The 20346-nt window shown below is 41.3% G+C and overlaps 1 protein-coding gene across 7 annotated transcripts in view; it reads left to right on the top strand.

Moving 5' to 3' along the window:
* STRIP2 (striatin interacting protein 2) overlaps positions 1-20346 on the top strand; it is a 50453-nt gene that overhangs the window by 24592 nt on the left and 5515 nt on the right. For 5 of the 7 annotated variants that reach the window (XM_059933421.1, XM_059933423.1, XM_059933420.1 and 2 more), the window contains 5 exons: positions 2710-2810; positions 6140-6206; positions 13507-13611; positions 14510-14714; positions 17276-19742. In XM_059933421.1, coding sequence (XP_059789404.1) covers positions 2710-2810; positions 6140-6206; positions 13507-13611; positions 14510-14714; positions 17276-17526 — 729 coding nt within the window. In that variant the 3' untranslated portion in view covers positions 17527-19742. Of the gene's footprint in view, positions 1-2709; positions 2811-6139; positions 6207-13506; positions 13612-14509; positions 14715-17275; positions 19743-20346 lie in introns of those variants that run through there. The other 2 variants (XM_059933422.1, XM_059933426.1) reach the window with 2 other exon arrangements.

Here is a 20346-nt window from a genome sequence, read left to right as displayed (position 1 = left end):
CAGATAACTGTTGCACAAGCTTGGGGTGGGAAGTGGGGAATTGTCCTAGAAAGTTGCAAATGTCTGTGTCCTTTGAACATTATCCAGGGGTTGTGCATAGGAATCCCTAGCTTCTTGGGAATATGCCCAGCCAGCTTTGAAGCAGTGGACGACAGGATTCAAACATGCCACAGAAAGGGGAAGTGGGGGAGTGCTGAGCATACTTTTCTCTATGTGAAGCCCTTTTTTGTTTTTTCAATTTATTTACTTTTATTTATTTTTGGCTGCGTTGGGTATTCGTTGCTGCTCGCAGGTTTTCTCTAGTTGTGGTGAGTGGGGGCTACTCTTCGTTGCTGTGCGTGGGCTTCTCATTGTGGTGGCTTCTCCTGTTGCGGAGCACGGGCTCTAGGTGCGCGGGCTTCAGTAATTGTGGCTCACAGCCTCAATAGTTGTGGCGCACGGGCTTAGTTGCTCTGCGGCATGTGGCGTCTTCCCGGACCAGAACTTAAACCCGTGTCCCCTGCATTGGCAAGCAGATTCTTAACCACTGCGCCACCAGGGAAGTCCCGTGAAGCACTTCTCTAACGTTTGAGATGTAATTCTATATAAGGCACACTTCTGGCTGTTAAGGGCTTTGAAGTTTTGTAAAGGATACAGATGTATAAATAGCCAATTATGGAGTGATAAGTGCTGTTATACAGGTAAGCATTGGCTGCTATGGAAACACCTAATCCAACCTGAGGTGGAGAAGATGTGACTTCTAACGTGAGTCCTAAAGAAATAGATGTTAGCCAGGATACGGGAGTTGTCAGGGAAAGGTAGCAGGAAACATTTCAAGCAGAAAAGCTAATTTGTGAAAGTCCAGAAGGGAGAGAGCAGAGTACCTTGGAAACTAATTAAATGTTGCTGGAGTTCTGCCTGGAGTGGAGGGAGTGGGGAGGTCTGGTGATACACGAAGCTGGAGGGGATGGCAGGGAGCAGGTCATAATACATATGCTAGCACACAGTTTTGAATACTTACAATGTGGCCAGCACTCTGTTAAGTTCATGTAAGATCTCATTTAATTCTCTCAACCCTACGAGGTGGGTCTTATTTTATTCCACTGAGGCTAAAAAAGGTTAAGAACCTGCTTGCCTATGAAAGCACTGTTTGCCATGCTAAAGAGTTTGGACTTGGTGCTATGGGTGTTGCCAGGATATAGGAGAACATGGGGGCAGTGAATGGATGTTCTCTGTGGTGAGACATGGAGAGGACAGGGAGCCTTCTCATTCCTGCACAGGGCCTCTGCCTCATTTTCCTCCTAAGGAGTCAGAACCAAGCTCGCTGGTAGAAGGGCAGGACCTCAGAGTGCAGGGAAGCCCCTGCAGGGTATGTGTCCATGGCAGGTTTGACTGTACAACCAGGATTATTTCTCCACTTTCATACATTCAGAGACACCTTTGGGTGCCCTGAGTACTCACACTTCTTCTGCCAGTGTTTGCTGAGCAGCAGCAGTGCTGGAAGGAGTAGGGATGGATGAGAAATAGTGCTCCTAGCAGAAACAGAACTGTGTATGTGTGCTTCTGTCTGCTTCTCTTGGTGGGCAGTATGTGGATCAACAGCCAGACAGGTGGGTGGCTTGATGGGTCTTGCCCTGTGTCAGTGCATCCTGACAAGGCTACAGACATGTCTCAAACTGAAAAATGTTTTCCATCACTTGATAGTAGGTATGCATTGGCTTCTCCATCTGAGGCTTTGGAAAATACCCTGGGTCAGCTGCCAGGGAGAAAGTATTAAGGCAGAAGAGAGAAATGGGCAACACAACCTGACTCCCCACTGCTAACCACACACCTGAGCAAAGGGCAGCTTAGCTTGCTGCCATGGCTATTTCTCGGTGATCAGGAAGAGCTAAGGGATTTAAAACACTACAGTTTTCTGCTTTTTCAACCCAGTTTCTACACTTCCCAGCAGTCTAGGTTCTGGATCTGGAGACAAACTGTGGCTGATGTTCCTCAGTGTATCATGGGCAAAATCCAGGTGACACAACTCCATGACACTGCCCCAATAGGTCTTCCTGGATGCAAACCCCATCCAGATTCAAGAGAGCAAAATGTAGCCCTATGTTCTGGTGTCCAGCCCATCAAAAAGATCTTGGATTTATTCTCAGTGCAGTATCTGTTGACTGAAGGACTCTTGTTGATTCATTCATTAAAATACTGATATTCTAAGTATGGGGGCTAATATAGTGAACCAGACTCACGCTGGAGCCCACATTCCAGTGGTTCATTTGGTTACTGTGTGCCGTATCCATCCTGACTGAGTGATGCCAGCAGTTGCTGGGCTGCACCTGTTCCTGCTATATCAATCACAGTTGAAACCCTATGAGCCAGAGCTTTGGTATGGAAGACAACTCCCTCAGGGAGCCTTCCTTTCCTGTAGAGCTTAGGAACAAATCTCACAGCAATTCTTTCTATTTATCTGGAGTGGGATTTTCTTTCTGGCTTGTTTATGTTTGTGCTTTTGGTCAGGTGCTTGCAACATACACACACTGCAGATTGTCCCCTTCTCTGTAGGATGGGCTGGCTGAAGATGGTTCTTCCCACTTCCCAGACAGGAAGACTGATAACACAAGTGGACAGTGAATATTCTTAGGAATGGATATTAGAATTGTTCTTGCCTCTTTTTTTTTCATACAGACCTTCTATTCTCCCCCAAATAAGCATCCTTTCTGCTTTGATCTTTTAATTCAGTTTGAATATGTATCACAACATTTGGTATTTGCCAACTGCATTCCATTGATCCTGAAGTTCTTCAATCAAAATATCTTGTCCTACATCACTGCCAAAAACAGGTAAGAACTCTGGACAGGTTTATTTCAAAGGGATATTTGGGATGGTTGAGAAGTTACATCGTCTCAGAGCCGACTTTCTGTTCTCCTGGTGTCCCTGGTCCTTTCTATCTTAGAGCTGTCACTGTCAAATTTAATTTCCTTGAAGTGTTACTGGTGGGGTGTATGGTTTGGCCTCTTCACAAAGATATTTGTATTTTAATAGTTTTGAAAACTGAAAGTGCCATGACTCAAAGAAATGAAACTGCAACGATGAAATTTCGGCCCTGTGGCAGAAGGATCCAGAAAATATTTTTTGTGAAGCATCCTACTTGTCTGGTCAGCCCTAATTTTGGTGTAAATCATAAGTTGGATCAATCACACTACTTTGTAAAGTGTTATACAGAATTTGTAACTAAAGATAAATAATAGAACCTTACTTAGATAGATCAATTTGTAGTTTAAAAAAATACAGGATTTTCACATCCATTATTTCATTTAATCTCCTCAGTAGTGCTAAAATGTATCACAATAAGTTTTATTCCCATTTCACCAATTAGGAAACAAATTCAGAGAAGTTAATTGACTTACTTAAGGATAACATGCTAGTGAGACCCCTTAAGTAAGCAGCAGAGGCAGAGTTAAAACATAAATTGCTTTCTGATCACAGTTGCTATGGATTGCTCCAGCCAAGTGGGGACCTGGGGGATTAACAGAGTAGATCCTTGTTCCTCAGTTTACTACTTACACAAAAACTAGAAGCATGATAATCAGAGTTGACCAGAAGTGCTTTACCAGAGGCAAAGTTCGTAAAGTAGAAGAAGGCTGACCTGACACTTGAGGTGACTGGAGAGGGGCTAGGAGATATTGCCCCACCAGTCTGTCAGCACGGCCAGAAACTCCACCCTGGAGAGGCAACCTACTTATATGTAGTTTAAAACACACAAACAGAACCTGAAGTCACGGGACCTGGATTCCTGACCTGGATCTGCCACTTGCTAGCTGTGTCGTCTCAAGTGTAAGACATTTTGTGTCTCTGAGACACAGTATTTTCATCTTTAAAATGAGAATAATACCTACTCTGACTATATCATAGAGCTTTTATAAGCATTAGTTAAGATAAACATAGATGAGAGTGCTTTACTTTTCCTGTTTGGAGGAAGCCTTGGAGAATGGGTTTTTCCTAACTGCAGAGAGACTTGGGCACCACCCCCCTTAAAAATGGCACTTACGGGAATTCCCTGGCCAGTGGTTAGGACTCTGCACTTTCACTCCGAGGGCCCGGGTTTGATCCCTGGTCGGGGAACTAAGATCCCACAAGCCGCGTGGCACGGCCAGAAAATAAAGACACTTAAGACATACTAGTTGGGTTACCAGGGAAAATGAAAGTGTAGGTCGGGCTGGGTAAGGGTCACAGCTTCATGAAGGTACCTGTGTGTATCAGTCAACCCTCTTAGTGATAAGGAACCAAAAAGAGCTGGACCTGGCTCACACAGAATGGGAATTTGTTAGGAGAAAATGGGCAGTATATCATCTCGAGGAACCTAGGACAAGATGCAGCTCTGGGCCTCAGGGTTGGTCTGTAGCATAAGGAGCCAAGGAAGCTCTCCACCTCCATCTATGGCCACCAAGCCTCTGTACCTCCACTCCAGTTTTTCCTCTCTCATTGACAAATAGTTTTGTCTGCTTCCTAGGCCACTTAGTGAAATATGCCCACATGAACTAAACATATTCCTGTGCCACTTCAGAGATTGAATTGGCTCTCAATCCCTGTTCCACATTCCCAGGGTTAGAGGCCCACCCTTGGATCAATCAACTGTGACTGGGGAGTGGGGTTCAGGAACTAAATGCCCCCTGTACCATGGGCCTAGAAGCAGGGGGCAGACAATCCGATAGGTGTCCATCAGGTTCAATTTGGAGTTGGGAGAGCGGTAGTGCCAGACTACACCGTTTGCTAAGCTTGGCCTGGATACAGTGGTCCTCTCATGCATTACCTGTAAGCTTTCCTGTTGCATGATCTTGAGAACTTGAGCACCTACAGCTCGTTATTGCAGTTTCCTCATGGCTCTTACAATCTAGATATCCTAGAAACTTGTAACTTTATTTTATGCCCCCTTAGGCTAGAATTCAGTACAATGAGATTGGAACAAATCCATCCTTGATTTCCCACCCTCATTTCCTGGTTGCCAGTACCTACTTTGCCATGGGGCTTTGTCAGTGGGAGGTGGGTAGATAAGTAGATGACCCAGCCAAGAATGTTCATCCTAATGGAGTAGTGCAGAGCCCTGGGAGAATCCAGTAGGTAGGTCCACTGCCCTCTCCTCTCCTACCTTGGTTCCCTTAAGTTACCTTTGTGGGTTTCTTGGACAAAGGTCAACATTTCTAGTCAAATAAATTGTTGCGTTTTGCTTGGATAGAAGTTTTGACTTTGAAATGTAGAGACAGGTTGAAGGAACCCCATATTCCTCTTTATAGCCTATGCTTTGCCAACATCCTTTACCCATTTCCAACTACTCTAGTTCGGATGGATTGGTGTTTAAAACCTTATGGAATGTTGGAGCCAGAAGGAGCATTAGAGATTAGTCTAAATTCTGCATTGTACCAGTGAAGAAGGGAGAAGAGGAAAGAAAGAGAGCTGTCATTTCGAGTGACCGTGTCCCTGTCATCATGTGGTGCCTTATTTCCCCTGCTGACTCATGCCTGCTTCCCTGGGCTCACCGCAGAGCCTCCAGCTCCCTTGCAGTTCCCCACTGTCTGTTTTGGGGGCAGATGCTATTACCATTCTTGAGCTACTAGATTGGCCCTGCTGCAGGAAGCTGCCTCTGTCTCAAGCTTCCTCTAGGAGTGGCTTCTGTGATCATTCCCCAGAGCTCCTGAGTTTCAGGAACATCTGGTAAGGGACAAAGGAGAGGTCTTCATTTCATTCTCACATCCACAGGTGGTTATTATTGGGATGAGTTTGGGCAGCATCTCTGGGAGCACAATTTTATGTACACGCATACACACAAGCATACACTTAAATGCAGAAACGCAAATACACACAAGCTTATGTATTCCTTTAAAGAAGGGAGGAGAAAGGTGGCTATACAGAGGCTCTCCTTCTGCTTTCCCTTGCCTCTGCCAGATAGGGGCCAGCCTGAAAGAATTCTGTTGGTTCTTCTCATGGCTATGAGGAGAGGAGACTGGATCTGGAGTTGCCTGGCGCCAGAACCCTCAGTTTCAGCTGAAATCACTAAGCAGTTTTGGAAATAGATGCGGCCTGCTGAAGAGAAATACCTCCTGCCCTTTCAGATATAGCCATTTGCTGCCATTGCCATTTACCTAAAGCCTGTCCTTATCTCTGCATCTTGCAGTATCTCGGTCCTGGATTACCCATGCTGTATCATCCAGGATTTGCCAGAGCTTACTACGGAGAGTCTGGTAAGCAAGTGGGGATTTGATACTCTTTGAAATTACCAGGTGGCAGAGGTTGGCATTTGCTCTTCCTTTTCTTCTCTAGCCCCCTAATGCCCTGGTTTGGGGGTCTCAGATCAGTAGAGGCATATTGGCAAGAGCACAGAGGTAGTAGGGGTTTAGAGCTGCTGACCCAGTTGAGAAAGATTTGGAAAAGCTGAGCATAGCATTTTATACAGAAAAGGGTCAGTGAAAAACACTAAGGAGGAGAGGGAATTTAGAAAGATAATGGGACTGAAATTGAGTGTGAACATCTGTGATAAATGGCAGGAGAATCTCTTCTGGTCTAGCCTAAATCAATTATCTGTCTTCTTTCTGCTGTGCTACAGAAAATACCCAGGGGTGTGTACTTCAGAAAATACCTTACCTAGGTCTCTCTGAGGCAAAATTCAATATGGCCACAGAAGGATGACCCAGAAAGTTCCTCATGCTGGAAACAGTTCTAGGCAAATCATAGAAGTCCCTCAGTTATTCTGAATCCCATGAAACTGACTCATGACCAGCATGTTGAACTCGAGTGCCTATCTCATCTCTACAGCTCTTTAGATATACCTCAGCGCATACCTTCACCCTGTTGCACTGTAATTGTTTATCTGTATCTGTTTCTCCATTTGATTGAAAACTCCCTAAAGGAAGAGATAGTATCATCTTCATTTTATATCCCCAGAGTCTAGCACCATGTTCAGTACATGGAAGGACCTTAATAAATGATCAGATGATGGCACCCGTGTGTGCCCCAACCCCTTGTCCCCCAACTTTAATACCTGCAAGATGTCACATCAGAGAAGTTAATTGTGCAAAAGTAGAATGGTACCTTCTGTGGCACAAGTTTTACAGAACCATAGGATTCTTGGCTAGAGGGGACCTGAGAGCCATTTGGCCAAACCCCCTATTTCAAAGATGAGAAACCTGAGGGCCCAGTGGATGAAGTGACTCGTCAGGTCCACTCCTCATGACAGACCCTGAATTAGAGAAGGACCCATGTCCTGAGACACTAAGTCTAGCACCTTTTTAAGCACCGGGGCAGAGATTCCCTGTCTTACTTGGATGTGGTCTCAGCAGCCAAGGAAGCTGGGAGCTTCTTACCTCTGCAGAGAGAGGTAGTAAGTTGTCTAACCCTGTTTATGATGTTATTCAGTCTTTAAAACAACTGTATGAGGTTGGTATTCAGCGTTTTATAGATGGAGAAGTTAAATAGCTGCCAAAACTTTATAGTTGAAAGTAGCAGAGCCAGGGTGGAGACATGCAGCCCTGTCATTCAGAGTTGGAATGAGGAATGCACTTTCTCACAGAAACAGTGGTACAGGGATAGCATTAAAGCGCTACTATTAGTAGGGTACTTCAAAACGTGAAGTCAGCTTTTATGACCTGAATCAATTTCTTGATACAATGTGTTCTCTTTTCTCAATCCCATAAGTAGGAATTGATGGGAACTAAACTTTATCTCTTCTGATTGACCTTTTGGGATATGAACAGAAAATTATTGAAATACTTGTTATGCCTCTGAGAAGACTTTATTGTATCTAAGAGTAGGTAAAAACATGTATCTATTCTTAATGAAAAACAGATTCATGCTAGGGATTCCTGTCCTTTCTGTGAAGCAACAGTGGCGCCTGGTGGTTTCATTTGGTAACCACAGATTTTTTTATTTTTTACTTGAACTTAGAAGTACTTCCCTGAGCTCAGTCATGGACTTAACTAGCAAGTTTACTCCACATAGATCCTCAGTATAGTGGTTTGTTTATCTAAACTGATGGCTTCTGCACTCAGAAAGGACTAGTGTTTATATGAGTAAGACTTATGTCTTTTTCAGGCTCAGTGAATTAATTGTAAGCACAGAAAATGTACTGGCATTTTAAGTGTATAGGATTTTCTTTAAGTAACATTTCAAATTTTTTTTTTCTGACTTTAAAATTGATATATACTATTGCAGAAAATTGGGGAAATACAGAAACGTATGGGAAAGAAAATAAACCACTGTTAATATTTTGCTACAGTTAACCATATATATTTATATATTCACTCATATATACACACACACATATTATTTAAGAAAATAAGGACTTTACATATGTTTCAATTCACATAGTAAAATCTAAATGTTCACAATATGATTTTATTAAACATTCTTAGAACATAATTTTTAATAGCTACATATAATATTACACTACTTAATTTTTTAAAAATGATTGTCTTCTACTATTGTTGGGCATTTATTTCAGTGTTCTTTGTATAAATCCAAAATGAACATCCTTACACATGAACCTTTGACCTCATCTCTGATTATTTCCTTAAGATAGATTCCTAGAAGTGGAATTACTTGGCTAAGGTAGTCTTGATTCATATTTTCTCAGTTTTCTGTATTTGAACTGAGTTCAACTTCATTTGGAATTCCAACTACACATATAATGGACATGAAATAAAGGCAAAGTTAATGGCACATTAATTTCTACGGTCTTCTCATCTTGTCAAAATATCTAGCTCTACAGTAGGCCATCTTTACTCATGTACTGAAGAGTTTCCTCACCTACCTGGTGCAGGAAGGCTTACAATTTCTAGATTTCCAAAAGTCTGTATTCAAATTCAATCCACTAAACTAGGAAAAAATTAAAATTAAATTCCAAACATAAGAGAAGGATGGTGAATGTATGATTGTGTGGAAGTTAGGTATGGTCTTTAGAAGGAGGTTGCTAGAGAAGGCAGTGGGTATGGCCTCAAGTACTGTAGGATGCTCAGCATCTGGGTGGTTGTTTAGAGCAATGGTATGAAAAATAGGGTGTGCAACATGATGCTTTAGGGGTGGGATATATTAGATCTTTTATATGTATTAATATCCTTTTTTACTTTATATGTACTTTATAACATATATCATGTTATTACAACAATGCATTTATAATTTCTAACTAAACATACACTGTATTTTGGAGTCATTGAGTATCAGACCTAGAAGTTTCTTAGTATCTTGCCCAGTCTTACCCTCTACTGATATGGAAGCAGGTGGAGTGGTGAAGTGTTGTCCAAAGCAGAGGGTAAGAATTTGCATGACCTAGCCATTTGCAAAGAAATATTTGTCATTTCCTTTCAGATCTAGGCAAGTGAAATTATTAAGTTAATTCTTAAAAGGTAGTTCATTGCAAAATTCTTCAAATTTGGGTATGATTTATATTCAGAAATACCTATAAAAATATGTTCATGTCACTTAAATTTATATACCTGATCCTTTCATCTATCTTTATTAGTTTTTATAACTTCCTAATCCAGATATTTACAGATATTCCAGAAGATTTTTGTTATTGTTTTGATTTTTGTTTTCTTTATGTTCAGGTATTAAGGTCTCTAGCATTCCTTTTAGGCATTATTTAACCAGTGATTTGTGACCTCCTTAAATAAAAGTCTTTGTTTTGACATTCACCATCACTATTTAAAACCAATAACACCAATAGCATTATTGTTTCTCTATCCTAGACAAAATGTGAACATATCATAAGGTATATATCCATTTTCCATGAGGTATTTATACAGAGGAAGGACCATGGATAAATGTTTTTTTTTTTGCATTTTATCAATTTTCCTGGTTGTCACCCTTTCTGTAATGGGGTGATTTTTTAAACTCACATGCTCAGGTCCCTCCCAGGGCACAAGTAGTTTGCTAAAGCTCCCCAGATGACTTTGAAATTTTCTTTTCTCCTTCCTCCATACCTCCTCACATCACTTTTGAGAATCATAACTCTTATGATACCTAGATCTGGGTCCTTAACCTAGCAGTAACTTAATCAGAAGATGAACAGTAAATAAAGACAAAGTGTTAGAATTCAGTAAGTACTAAAATCTAGGTTCAAGCCCTGGTTGGGGCACTTACCATGTGACCTTGGCCAGACCACCTTCCTCTTTCTGGGCCTCAGGTTTTGCTTCTGTGGATAACAGAATTGGACTAGAACAGCTAAGTCTCTTCCAGTGCTCAGATTCTAACCAATCTGATTTCCTCAGTACAAAAGAAACACTCTGTTCTTCCTTTCCACAGTCATCTGAGTTAATTATCCACTTAATTGTCTTAAGCCTGTTTTTTTTTATGTATTTTCTTTTTTTTTTAACATTTTAACTTTATTTATTTGGCTGTGTTGGGTATTAGCTGCGGCACGTGGGATCTTCATAGAGGCATGCGGGATCTTTTGTTGTGGCGCGTGGGTTCTTCGTTGCGGTGCACGGGCTTCTCTCTAGTTGTGGCGTGTGGGTTTTCTCTTCTCTAGTTGTGGTGCGCAGGCTCCAGAGCACATGGGCTCTGTAGTTTGCGGCACGCAGGCTCTCTAATTGAGGCGCCAGAGCTCAGTAGTTGTGGCGCGCGGGCTTAGTTGCCCCGCAGCATCTGGGGTCTTAGTTCCCCGACCAGAGATCAAACCCGCGTCCCCTGCATTGGAAGGCGGATTCTTTACCACTGGACCACCAGGGAAGTCCAAAGCATGGGTTTTTATTTGGCTTGGCTCACTCAGCTGAGCTATGAATGGATCTTTGGGAGCAGAACCCTTGTAGTGCCTTAGAGATGCTCTGAAAGGGTAGGATGTGGTTGCTAAACTGAATCTTCAGACCAAATGTGTATGCAAACAAATATTTATTTGTGAGAGTGGAACATGGGCAATTCTTTTTTAATTTTAGCTGGTTGAAAGTGAGTAAACGTCTTGCTTTGGATACTGCTAAGTACCAGGAACAAGAGAATATAGCCAAGTGCTGCTGTTCACAAAATATATCCCCCTGCAGAAGTTTGCATCTTACTTAATATGCTGAGTCCTAAAAAAAAAAAAAAAAAAAAAAAAAAGAGGAAGGAAGAAGGTAACCTGCTTTATTTAGTTAGTTTTATAAATTTATTTATTTGTTTTTGGTTGATTTGGGTCTTCGTTGCTGCGCACGGGCTTCCTTTAGTTGCTGTGAGCAGGCGCTACTCTTCATTGTGATGCGCGGGCTTCTCATTGTGGTGGCTTCTCTTATTGTGGAGCACGGGCTCTAGGTACATGGGCTTCAGTAGTTTTGGCACGCAGGCTCTGGAGCACAGGCTCAGTAGCTGTGGCGCACGGGCTTAGTTGCTCCGCGGCATGTGGGATCTTCCCAGACCAGGGCTCGAACCCATATCCTCTGCACTGGCAGGCAGATTCTTAACTACTGCGCCAGCAGGGAAGCCCAAACCTGCTTTAAATGAACATAAAAAGAAAAAACTCTCAAGACAGGCAATTCTGAAAGGGCACCCATGGACCTAAAGGCTTTCTGGGAAAAAGATTATTTGTTGGGTTGGAAGAAGGGAGAAGGCTTGAGCAGGGCTCCAGCAAAGAAGACAACAAGCCTGGACTCAGCTCTCCAGGGAGAGCCACTGACCAGCATGTGTGCTTTCAGTGCCCACTCCAGGCAGCATCTGGTGATGCAAGAAGTGGGGCTAGTTATAGACATCAGGGAAGCATTATCAGAGGGAAGGGCCCTGGGCAGGTGAGACTACCTTCAGGAGGGGACTGGGGCAGCTCTTGGGACTCTTGAGACTCAGCTCTGAGAAAAAGGCAGCCACAGTCAGCATTCTCTCCCTCAAAACTTTAACTTGTAAGCCACAGAATTATTGAATGGTCAGAGATAAAAGGATCTTAAAGGTTATCTTAGTTCAGCCTCTTACAGGAAACAGGGAAATTACTTGCCTAAGGTGATACAGCCAGGGCTGAAGCCATAACCTGGGTGTCCTGGTGCCTACTCCAGTGCTGCTTCTCCAAGACCATGCCACTACTCCCATATCCCACAAGGGATGCAAGTCTTTTTATGCGGCTACCGTATTAGAAGTCCTGAAGAAGAAAGCTCACAGCTGAAATATACTTACTTCTCTCTTATGTTTTTGTTTCCCCTGCTTCTTCTTAAAACATAAACATTTAGAAGTCTGTCTCCTCTGTTAGCCGCACAAAAGGTAACATCTATAAAACCTGATCTGTTTTGCACTAGAGTGGAGGCTCCCATGGAATTTTCTCTTAGAACAAAACAGATAGCTTTCCTGGAACTAGTTCTAAACACAATATTGAACATTTACTAGAGGAAGAAGAACATTATTATTATTATTATTTTTGGCCACGCCGCGCGGCTTGTGAAATCTTAGTTCCCTGACCAGGGATCGAACCTGGGCCCCTGCAGTGAAAGTGCCGAGTCCTAAGTGCTGGACCACCAGGGAATTTGCAGGAGAACATTATTTCTAAACAATATTTCTGAAAAGTTTCCCTGCAACTTTTTGATCCTCAGTCTTATTTCTTTCTTAGGAGAGACTAATATTCTCAAAAGTCTTGGCTGTTCATTCCACAGTTGATGTATGTCTGCCTTGCTTGCTTCAAATTAATTTGGGAGAGTAGGGGGTAATCTTCCACTCACCAGAAAGCAGTTCACTTCTACACATCTCCCACTCCTACATTCTCCTCTCACGTTGTAGACATGAGAAATTTCCAAGATGTTAGTTTGACCACCAAGTGTGTTAATTGATTTATATAGCTTCTGACCCCAGTATATAGGTGCAAGCCCCAAAACCCAGACTCTTATTTTTGTCCCTGAAAGATGTTTCTGTGAGTAGTTACCTGTTTCTGATCTGACATCCATCTGTTATCTCTGGTTGGGTGCTCACAAGCTATCAAGTAACATTCAAGAGAAACACCTGGTTCCAATTAACCATCTGCCTTTTTTCCTTCCATGCTAGAGAATTAAGCAGTTTACTGCAATATGATTTGATAAAGGAGGGTGGAGGTTGATTTTTTAAAGAATTAATTGTAATGAATATCAGATCCATACAATATATAGGATTGGCCAAAAAGTTCGTTCGGGTTTTTCTGTAACATCTTACAAAAATGCGAACGAACTTTTTGGCTAACCCAATAGTTTGAAATCTACCAGAATAACCCTTAGCAATTATAAACATAGCTTACTTAAGTGCAGAGTATATGAGGGCAAAATTCTATCATCTCTTTTCTGATGTTAAAGCAGAAAGCTACACAAGAAAGCTTGCTTAAATGACGTTTCTATGTTCATGTACCATCTTTCTAGCCAGTACTTGCTTTAGGTAGAGTCTTCCAGGATTGGCAGCTGTGTGTTTTCAGATGAAGGATATTGCATGCCTTGGGGCCTCACTACGTGAAGAGCGGGATGGAAAGGAGGTAGCATTTCATATGGAAGGCCTCACCTAAACTGACCAACAGTGACTTCCATACTTCTGTGGGAAGGAATGCCTTATAGGTGTTGAGATAATGATGAGGATGCCTTATTACAGGAAGCTGGAGACAACAACCAGTTCTGCTGGAGGAACCTCTTTTCCTGCATCAACCTTCTGAGGCTGCTCAATAAACTGACCAAATGGAAGCATTCCAGAACCATGGTGAGTGGAGCTTCAGATCATAGTGTCCACCTAATTGGGGTTTTTTTTATCTTTAGTAAATATGGACTTCTCGCTTTGCGAGCTTTATAGATAGACACTGAATGCTCCATAAGACTTAGCACCTCCTAATTCTGGGTACTTTTTCTATGATAATTATTTACTGGTCCATTTCTTTTCAGGGAGCTGAATATGGACCCTCCCTCAGGGCAGCTCTGGTAGGGAAGTTAGCATTGTATTTTGGATTATAGTCACGTATCTCAAATGATACAAGTCTAAGATTATTCACTGCAGCAGTATTTGTAATCATGAAAGACTGGAAAAAACATAAATGCTCATTAATACCAACTGGTTAAATTATTTATGTACATCCTTATAATAGAATATTAATACAACCATTAAAAAGAATGCGACGGTTCTGTACTGCTGTGGAATAATTTTCAAGATATATTGTTAAATAAAAATCAAGGATCTGCTGTATAAAAAAATATTAAAAAATAAAAATAAATAAATAAATAAAATTGAAAAAAAATCAAGGTATGGAACAAGGTGAAAGGGTATGTAGTTGCTGTCATTTTTGTTAATAAAAGTAACATACACATACATAGAATTATCTCCAGAAGATACACAGGAAACTGGTAACAGTGGAAAAGGGGATGTGTGGCTGACAAAATTTTTTTGCTCTTTGAATATTAGAAATTTTGAATTGTGAAATATAAATGTAGTGCTTCCTCTGTTCTTAAAGACTAAGTCTAAGTGGAGCTTGGACCATAGATTTTCCAAAGCTCCCCAGGGTAGTCTGAGGTTAGCCAGGTTTGGCTTAATTTGTCTGTGAGTTGGAAATTCCAAGAAACTTTAGATCCTTATCTTTCTTCATTCCTATCCCTCTTTAAATGGGCAGATGCTGGTAGTGTTTAAATCTGCTCCAATCTTAAAGCGGGCCCTCAAGGTCAAACAGGCCATGCTGCAACTTTATGTGCTGAAGCTGCTAAAAATACAGACCAAGTACCTGGGGCGCCAGTGGAGGAAAAGCAACATGAAAACCATGTCAGCCATTTATCAGAAAGTACGCCACCGCATGAATGATGACTGGGCTTATGGGAATGGTGAGTATTCTCAGAGCTTTTGACCTCTAGGAGTTGCCCAGGATTGAAACAAAACTAAACAAACATCTCTACTCTTTTGGTGTGAATTGTTACATATTTTAGATGAGAAAATATATGATTATAGTCAGGTGCTGTTATAACAAACATTAAGGCGCTGCTTCAAATTCCAGCACGTACCCTGTCCCATGTAAACTATGAAAATCCATTTTATAAAACAAGTCAATTGAGGGATAATTACCCCTTTTCAAAACATTCCTTTAAGTGACAGGTTTCTCTGAGAGATTTTTTTTTTTTTAACATCTTTATTGGAGTATAATTGCTTTACAATGGTGTGTTCGTTTCTGCTGTATAACAAAGTGAATCAGCTATATGTATACATATATCCCCATATCCCTTCCCTCTTGCGTCTCCCTCCCACCCTCCCTATCCCACCCCTCTAGGTGGACACAAAGCACAGAGCTGATCTCCCTGTGCTATGCGGTTGCTTCCCACTAGCTATCTATTTTACATTTGGTAGTGTATATATGTCCATGCCACTCTCTCACTTTGTCCCAGCTTACCCTTCCCCCTCCCCGTGTCCTCAAGTCCATTCTCTACGTCTGCGTATTTATTCCTGTCCTGCCCCTAGGTTCTTCAGAACCATTTTTTTTCTTTTTTTAGATTCCATATATATGTGTTAGCATACGGTATTTGTTTTTCTCTTTCTGACTTACTTCACTCTGTATGACAGTCTCTCTGAGAGATTTTTTTAAAAAAAATAACCTTTTATTATTACAAAGCAGTTAGAAAATACAAGGAAGCAAACATTTTACAATATTACCATATTTATGCCATATTTGTACCATCCAAAGATCGCCACCAAAATCTTATTGTATGTTCATACAGATTTTTTCCTCTACATATACACATGCATTTTATTTATTTATTATTATTATAATTTTTGGTTGCATTGGGTCTTCGTGCTGCACGCGGGCTTTCTCTAGTTGTGGCGAGCGGGGGCTACTCTTCGTTGTGGTGTGTGGGCTTCTCATTGTGGTGGCTTCTCTTGTTGTGGAGCACGGGCTATAGGCGCGTGGGCTTCAGTAGTTGTGGCACGTGGGCTCAGTAGTTGTGGCACGTGGGCTCAGTAGTTGTGGCTCACAGGCTCAGTAGTTGTGGCTTACAGGCTCTAGAGCACAGACTCAATAGTTGTGGCACACGGGCTTAGTTGCTCTGCGGCATGTTGGATCTTCCCAGACCAGGGCTCGAACCTGTGTCCTCTGCATTGGCAGGCAGATTCTTAACCACTGCGCCACCAGGGAAGCCCTACATTTTGTTTAAATGAAAGCAAATTGTGTATGCTATTTTATAATCTTCTCTTTTTTAAATTAATTTTTATTGGAATATAGTTGCTTTACAGTGTTGTGTATAATATTCTTTTTAGTTAACATTATTTCTACCTTTCTATATCAGTACATTTTCGTTTTATCTAATAATCAAGTTCATGTTCAGAATTTCCCAGTTGCCCCAAAATGTTCTTTAAAGCTATTCTTTTCCAAGTCATAATCCAACCCAGGACCACAAATTTCATCTGATTGTTATATCCTTTTATTTGTTTTGAATCTAGCAGGGTTCTTTTTCCCCCCCATAACACTGACATAATTGAAGAACTAGGCCAGTTGTTCTGCAGAATCCTTCTGGATTTGTCTGCTTGCTTTTTTTTTTTTTTTTTTTGGCTGCGTTGGGTCTTTGTTGCTGTGCGCGAGCTTGCTCTAGTTGCGGCTAGTGGGGGCTCCTCTTCGTTGTGTTGTGTGGGCTTCTCATTGCGGTGGCTTCTCTCGTTGCGGAGCATGGGCTCTAGGCGCGTGGGCTCAGTAGTTGTGGCACACGGGCTCAGTAGTTGTGGTGCACGAGCTTAGTTGCTCTGCATGTGGGATCTCCCCGGGCCAGGGCTTGAACCCGTGTCCCCTGCACTGGCAGGTGGATTCTTAACCACTGCGCCACCAGGGAAGCCCCACCTCATTATCTTAACATAAGGTGCATATAGATTTTTCGTGTGCTGGAGGAGGTTCCATGGAATCAGGAAAGTCTTCAGTAACTGGTTCATTCTGATTCTCCTTGTTGTGCCCCTTCCTGCCTCTTACCATTCCTTGAAAACTGATTTTGTTCAAGTAGGAAACTCCCATTCCTAAGGAAAGTTCAATAAAGGGAACTGAGTTGCTGTTTTGGAAAATATAATACATATAACTAGTAAGAAAGTGAAATAATGGAAAGGAAATACAATAAAAAGAAGTCTACCTCCCTCAGGGCCCTCATTTCCTTCTCAGTGGTAATCACTGTTAACCAGTTTCTAGACTCTTCCAAAGATAGTCTCTGCATATATAAGCACATGTATGTGGGCATGTGTATATTTTTTAAACCTGACTGGCAGCATGTTATATACTTACTTTGTACATTGCTCTTTACAAAAAAGGAAATTCTGAGCAGTTGCATTGTTGGTATCCCATAGACCATGCTCTGTGCTAACAGGAGTGGTGTCCTTAGGTGTATACATCTTTTTCTTTCTAATCTTCCCAACACAGACATCGATGCCAGGCCGTGGGACTTCCAAGCAGAAGAATGCACCTTGAGGGCCAACATTGAGGCTTTTAACAGCCGCCGGTATGACAGACCCCAGGACTCTGAGTTTTCACCTGTGGATAACTGCTTGCAGAGTGTGCTGGGGCAGAGGTTGGATCTGCCTGAGGATTTCCACTACTCATATGAGCTCTGGCTGGAGAGAGAGGTTTTTTCACAGCCCATCTGTTGGGAGGAGCTGCTCCAGAATCACTGACTGAGCTCTTGTCAACAAGCATCTGATAGATGGGGGTTGGCTCCAATAAATGGTGCTCTACCTACCCTGCCCACTCAGCCTTTGTTTCCAGCTCTAGGAGTGCTTGTCCAGGGTAGCAGTGACCCAGCCTTAGGACATCCAGTGTAGTTCAGGACTATTATGGTGGCAGTTAGCCCTGGAGATAATACAAGGCTGGGATCCTGAGTGATAACAAATTGATCTAATTGCCCTGGGGTCATTTGGGTGCCCAGTTGCCCTTGAAATCTCCTGCTGGATCAGTCCTGGACAGGCTCTTTTGTGGGACTACTCCCTGCTTTAGTCTTGCCTAGAACCAGGCTAGCCTTTGCTGGCTCCAAAAGTGAGAAGTTTACTATGGCATTTGACTCATGGCATTCATCATAGGTAATGGGAAGTGCAGGTCATAAAATAGGGAGATCATTTCCTTCTTGCTCACCCTGGATTACCAGAGGTTTGGCAAACCCAACTTTGAAATTAAGTCTGTATTTTAAATTTAAAATTCTGACACTCACCTCTTTCTAAAATCATTAGCTCTGAGATGATTTTTAGAGCAACTGCATCTTCTTTGTGAAGGATGATGATTTACTATTACCTAAATACTGCATGTTATAGAAAGGTATATTGTGTAGTGTTTTTTCTTTATTAAGAGATCCATGTTCAGTGTGAAAAGTATTTCCTTGTGTACTCTGTATAGGGCATGGAGTGCTCTGCCACAACCAGTACGAAACAGGCCTCCTCTAAGGATGTTTCATGTTTTCCTGAAACTATTTCAGTCTTAAAATGATTTGAGTACATTGCAGAAAATTATTCTTTTCATCCAATTTATTTTTAAATGACCAGTTATTTACAGGAGGTTTTATAAATTGAGATGGCATGTCCATTTGTGCTCACGATCGATTTATTTTTTAATTGAATAGAACAGCAAGAGCATCACAGGTTAATTTTTCTTTTTCTCCTATGTTGATTAATGATTTTTTTTTCCCTTTTTACTGCTAGCAGTTTCAAAGTGTCATGTGGGTATTTAGCAATACTGTTTCTACCTAGAAGTATTACACATTTCTTTGAAAATATAAGGGTTGATGTACCAACCTCTTTAAACTTCTCCCTTTTACAGCAGAATCACAGTCTTCCCAACCGAAACATGATTTTTAGAAAAGTTTTTGATTCAATCAGGATCATCTTATTTCTCTTCTGTCCTCAAAATTATGGCATCTATACTTTCAAGCTTTTTTACTTTAAATGCCCCCACCCTGCAACATGGACACAACTGAATCTTTTTTATGATAGCACCAGGCCACTTTAATTGTGCCAGGAGGTCTAGTCAAAATCAGCTTATTTATTCCATCCTTTGTCAACCACAGTCTCTTCTGAAGTCATGATAGATTGCTAATGATTTCCAAAGGAACTATACCAAAATTCTGATTATAGCTTGAATTTCACCTCTTTGTGCTTTATGGGTTGCAGGATTTCTGTTTTTATGGTGAGGTCATGAAGAATGTAAGTATGTAATGGATGAAACTTAAAATAGTCTGTAAATTTTGTCTGAGTAGGACAGCAGTCCTCATTGCAATTAAAATAATTTACTCAGTATATCATTATTGAACCCTATTGAACCCTATTAACCTATGATTTTAATGTGATTTAAGTGAAAAGACAACTTTCAAGGAAAGAACAATTATCAGTCTATTTATTTTGAATAAATAGTATATAGTATTTAATTTAATCAAGAACAGATAAGTTATCCTCTTAAAAATATGCACGTGAATTCTTTCCAAGGCATAGATGTATGCTAAGCTTTAACATTTCATATTTTTTAATAAATCTTCTCTAAGGGAAAATTAATTCTCAGTGCAGATGGAAAAACTGAGGCACCAAGGATAAATGATTAGTTTCAAATCACATCATTTTTCTACTGACTTTCTGGGACTAGCATTCAGGTACTGATAGCCAGCCCCATATGTTACAGTAACTGATTTGAATCTCCCAATTTGAGAATACATGTGTGTGGTTAGGAATAAATCAGAGTAACCAACCTCCAATGGTGATTACTGTTACAACATAGAAGAACATTATTTGAGTGATTTATAAAGTAGAAGATTTTTATTTGTGAATATTTCAGTAAAGTTTGTGTTGATTGTTGATAACACTGTTTCTCTACTGAAGCACTTTAATAAAAAGAATTGAACTGGAGTTAGAAATTTGGTCTTTAACTTCTTCAACACAAGAGAATCTTAAAGACATTATATCTAGAAAGGAAGGGTATAATTAAAGAGACGAATATATAAAATCTTGTATTAGTATTCCCTGGGGCTAGACTGATATAAACAACTGCAAAATCTCAGTGACTTATGACAAACCTTTTTCTCTTGTTCTTGGTTCTGGCAAGCAGCTGCAGCTCTACTCAACTCAATTGACTTGCTAGATTAGCTCTGCTCTGTATGTTGTCTCATTCTGGCAATAGGCTGATGGAATAGCCCTTACCTGGGACATACTGTTCTCATAGTAAAGGGCAGGAGCAAAAGACCAAACCATACCACGAAAACACATTTAAAGCTCCTGCCTGGGGACTTCCCCGGTGGTCCAGTGGTTAAGAATCCATCTTGTAATGCAGGGGACTCAGGTTCGATCCCTGGTTGGGGAACTAAGATCCCACAATCTGCGGGGCAACTAAGCCGGCGTGCTGCAACTACAGAGCCCACACACTCTGGAGCCTGCGTACCGCAACTAAGACCTGACGCAGCCAATAAATAAATATTTTTAAAAAAAAGAAGAAATTCCAACTGAACAAACACTACTCACAGA

The sequence above is a fragment of the Balaenoptera ricei genome, chromosome 9, assembly GCF_028023285.1.
Source record: "Balaenoptera ricei isolate mBalRic1 chromosome 9, mBalRic1.hap2, whole genome shotgun sequence".
NCBI classification, from domain to species: Eukaryota; Metazoa; Chordata; class Mammalia; order Artiodactyla; family Balaenopteridae; genus Balaenoptera; species Balaenoptera ricei.
The sequence above is the reverse complement of the archived record's forward strand: the minus strand, read 5'-3'. Positions and strand labels throughout refer to the sequence as shown.